General features: G+C 41.4%; 1 protein-coding gene across 1 annotated transcript in view; it reads right to left on the minus strand.

Annotated features, from left to right (window-relative positions):
* The window catches only part of ZBTB8A (zinc finger and BTB domain containing 8A), a 68507-nt gene that overhangs the window by 5602 nt on the left and 60185 nt on the right, over nucleotides 1–2720 (minus strand). Inside the window, 1 exon segment of the mRNA XM_006158105.3 lies at nucleotides 906–1075. Coding sequence (XP_006158167.3) covers nucleotides 906–1075 — 170 coding nt within the window.

Consider the following 2720-nt stretch of genomic DNA (forward strand, 5'->3'; position numbering starts at 1 on the left):
ATTCTAGATGGGAAATCACATTTAGAATGTTGTGATGATGCTCAGGGAATGAATGTAAATTAATAAAAAAAAAATTTTCAGAAGAAAAAAAAAGGCATTAGAAATACCTATTTGATGACTGCAGTTAAGCTATATAGCCCTAGTTAGGTGCTACTTTACAGTATGTTCATTCTATTCACTGAGGTTTATGCCTAAAGTCAGTCTTGTGTTCATGGATATGTACATATCAGCTGTGCTTGCTATTGAAAATATTTAGATTTATTAAGATATTTAGTGAAACAATAAAATGGGGGAGGCATAGAAAGCAACAATAGATACCAGACACAGTGTGGGAGGAGGGTGGGAGATGGCAGAGGGTGAGATAGGGAATCAAGGATGGGAAAAAAGGCAAAATATACAGAAAACAAGAAATGGAAAATGATTTGTTGACAATAACACATATGTTGATGTGCTTGATTGAGCCAATATACAGTGTATTCTCAATGGAAAAATCTCATTTTGTATGCTATAATGATGTACAGTGAATGAATGTAAATAAAGAAAAAAATGTATAAAAAAAAATTTCAAAAAAAAAAACAAAACAGTAAAAGATATGTTAATAAAAGAAAAGCGTAAGTTTATGTAATCAAAGTGTGATGTGACACGGGAAACTAGAAACAAAGATTCAAAGATACAGGAGAAACTATCTGAAAAAAAAAAAAAAAAAGAAGTCAAATGAAGGGGTCGGCGAGTGGCATGTTGGTTAAGGCACTGGAATCCCACATAGCTGACGGCGGTTCAAGTCCTGGACTAGGAAGCTTGCTTTCTCACTTTCCCTCTTTCTCGCTCTCTGTCTCTGGTCAAATTAAAAAGTAATAATAAATAAAAAATTTTAAAAAGTCAAATGAAGAAAAGACAATACATACTGTTCGAAAATGGCTGCTCAGATGATCGAGCCTGCTAAATCTTTTCCCACAGGCTTGGCATGGGTAGGGCCTTTCTCCTGTGTGACAGCGAAGGTGGCGCTTGAGGTCTGCCTTCCGCTTCACCACGTGCGTGCAGTACGGGCACTTGAACCGCATCCTGGGCAGATCGTCTGTCAGGAGACAGTTCAGTTAAGCCGCGGGAAGTTCGCGATGACAATCCCAATGTCAAACAGCTTCCCAAGTGGCTGAGGAGTCTCATCACGGACAGGGGAGAAGAGGAAGAGACTAGAGGCCAGTGTACCCCAGTACAGAGTGCTAACTCAGCACCTGGCATTTCCAGAGTTCGCGGAACATTTATTTATTATTTATTTTTTTGGAGACGTTTTCACTATAGGGCGCGTGTGCTCACCAGAAAGAGAGAGACAGAGACAGAAAGCGAGAAATCACCCCCCAGGGGGGATGGCCACGCTGCAATCCCTTTTCCTCCGTTCTCCTCTCGGGATCTTGGGCACGCACGCACACGTGCCCGGCGTGAGTTTAAGCCACCGGGTCCGAGACTGGAACCGTGGTCAACTACGTGGAAGTCCAGCGACATAGCCATTACGCCAACTGCTGGTCCCTTGTGGTAAATTTAGACCACCATGCACCTTTACCTTCTTATATAAGACAGCAGAGCCATTCGGACTTAAAAAAATAATAATGGATTTTAAAACTGTAGACGTGGGCGAGCAGGTGGCATGGTTAAAACACTGGACCCCCACATGGCTGACTGTGGCCCCCAAATCACAACAAATAAGATAAATAAATAAAAATAAAAATTTTAAAAAACAAACTATTGCCATAATTCAAAGTAAAAGTATTTTATATTTAAGCTTTTAGTTACCTTGTTTTAATTCCATTGCCTTACTTTTTATACACTTGTACTATTTTTTTTTTAATTAAGTTTTTAAAGTTTCGTGAGTTTATTGGAGAGAGACAGAGAGAGGGGAAGTGAAAAACCGCTCCCTTGGGGATGGTCACACTGCAGTCCCTCTCCTTCACTCTCGGTGGGACTTTGGACACCATGAACATATGTCTAGTGTGATCTTCAAGCTGCAGGGCCCAGACTCGAACCATGGTTGACTACGTGGGAGTCCAGAGCCTTAACCACCACACTACCTGCTGGCCCTGTACTTTATTTTTATTATTAATTTTAAATGTGCTACAGGGCTCATATGCTTGCTGTAGACAGATTAGAGAGAGAGAAAAGTAGAACCCTCCCTTAGGGAGGATGGCCAAACCATAATCCCTTCTCCCCCATTCTTCTCTCAGAATTTTGGCCATGCACACAAACTTACCCAGTATGATTTTCAAGCCGCTGGGTCTAGGACTCAGCTTATGCAGTTGGCCATATGGAATCTAGCACTTTAACTTCTATGCCATTTGCTGGTCCAGTGCTTTTTATTTTATTTTTTAAATCATTATTTACTGGGGACCAGCAGTTAGTGTAATGGCTATGTCACTGGGCTCCCATATAGTCAGCCGCGGTTCAAGTCCTGGCCCTGGTGGCTTAAACTCATGCCGGGCGCGTGTGCGTGCATGCCCAAGATCCCAAGAGGAGGATGGAAGAGAAGGGATTGCGGAGTTGCCATTTCCCCAGGGGGTGATTTCTTGCTTTCTGTCTCTCTGTCTCTCTCTGTCTTTCTGGCAAGTGCACATGCCCTATAGCCAAAAAAAAAAAAGAAAAAAAAAAAAAACTCTCAAAAAAAGAAAAAGAATTTTTTATTGGAAAAAAAAAAATTCTTTTGGGCTGGCAGGTGGTGTGGTGGTTAAGAA

This window comes from Tupaia chinensis, unplaced genomic scaffold (assembly GCF_000334495.1).
Source record: "Tupaia chinensis unplaced genomic scaffold, TupChi_1.0 Scaffold000573_1, whole genome shotgun sequence".
NCBI classification, from domain to species: Eukaryota; Metazoa; Chordata; class Mammalia; order Scandentia; family Tupaiidae; genus Tupaia; species Tupaia belangeri.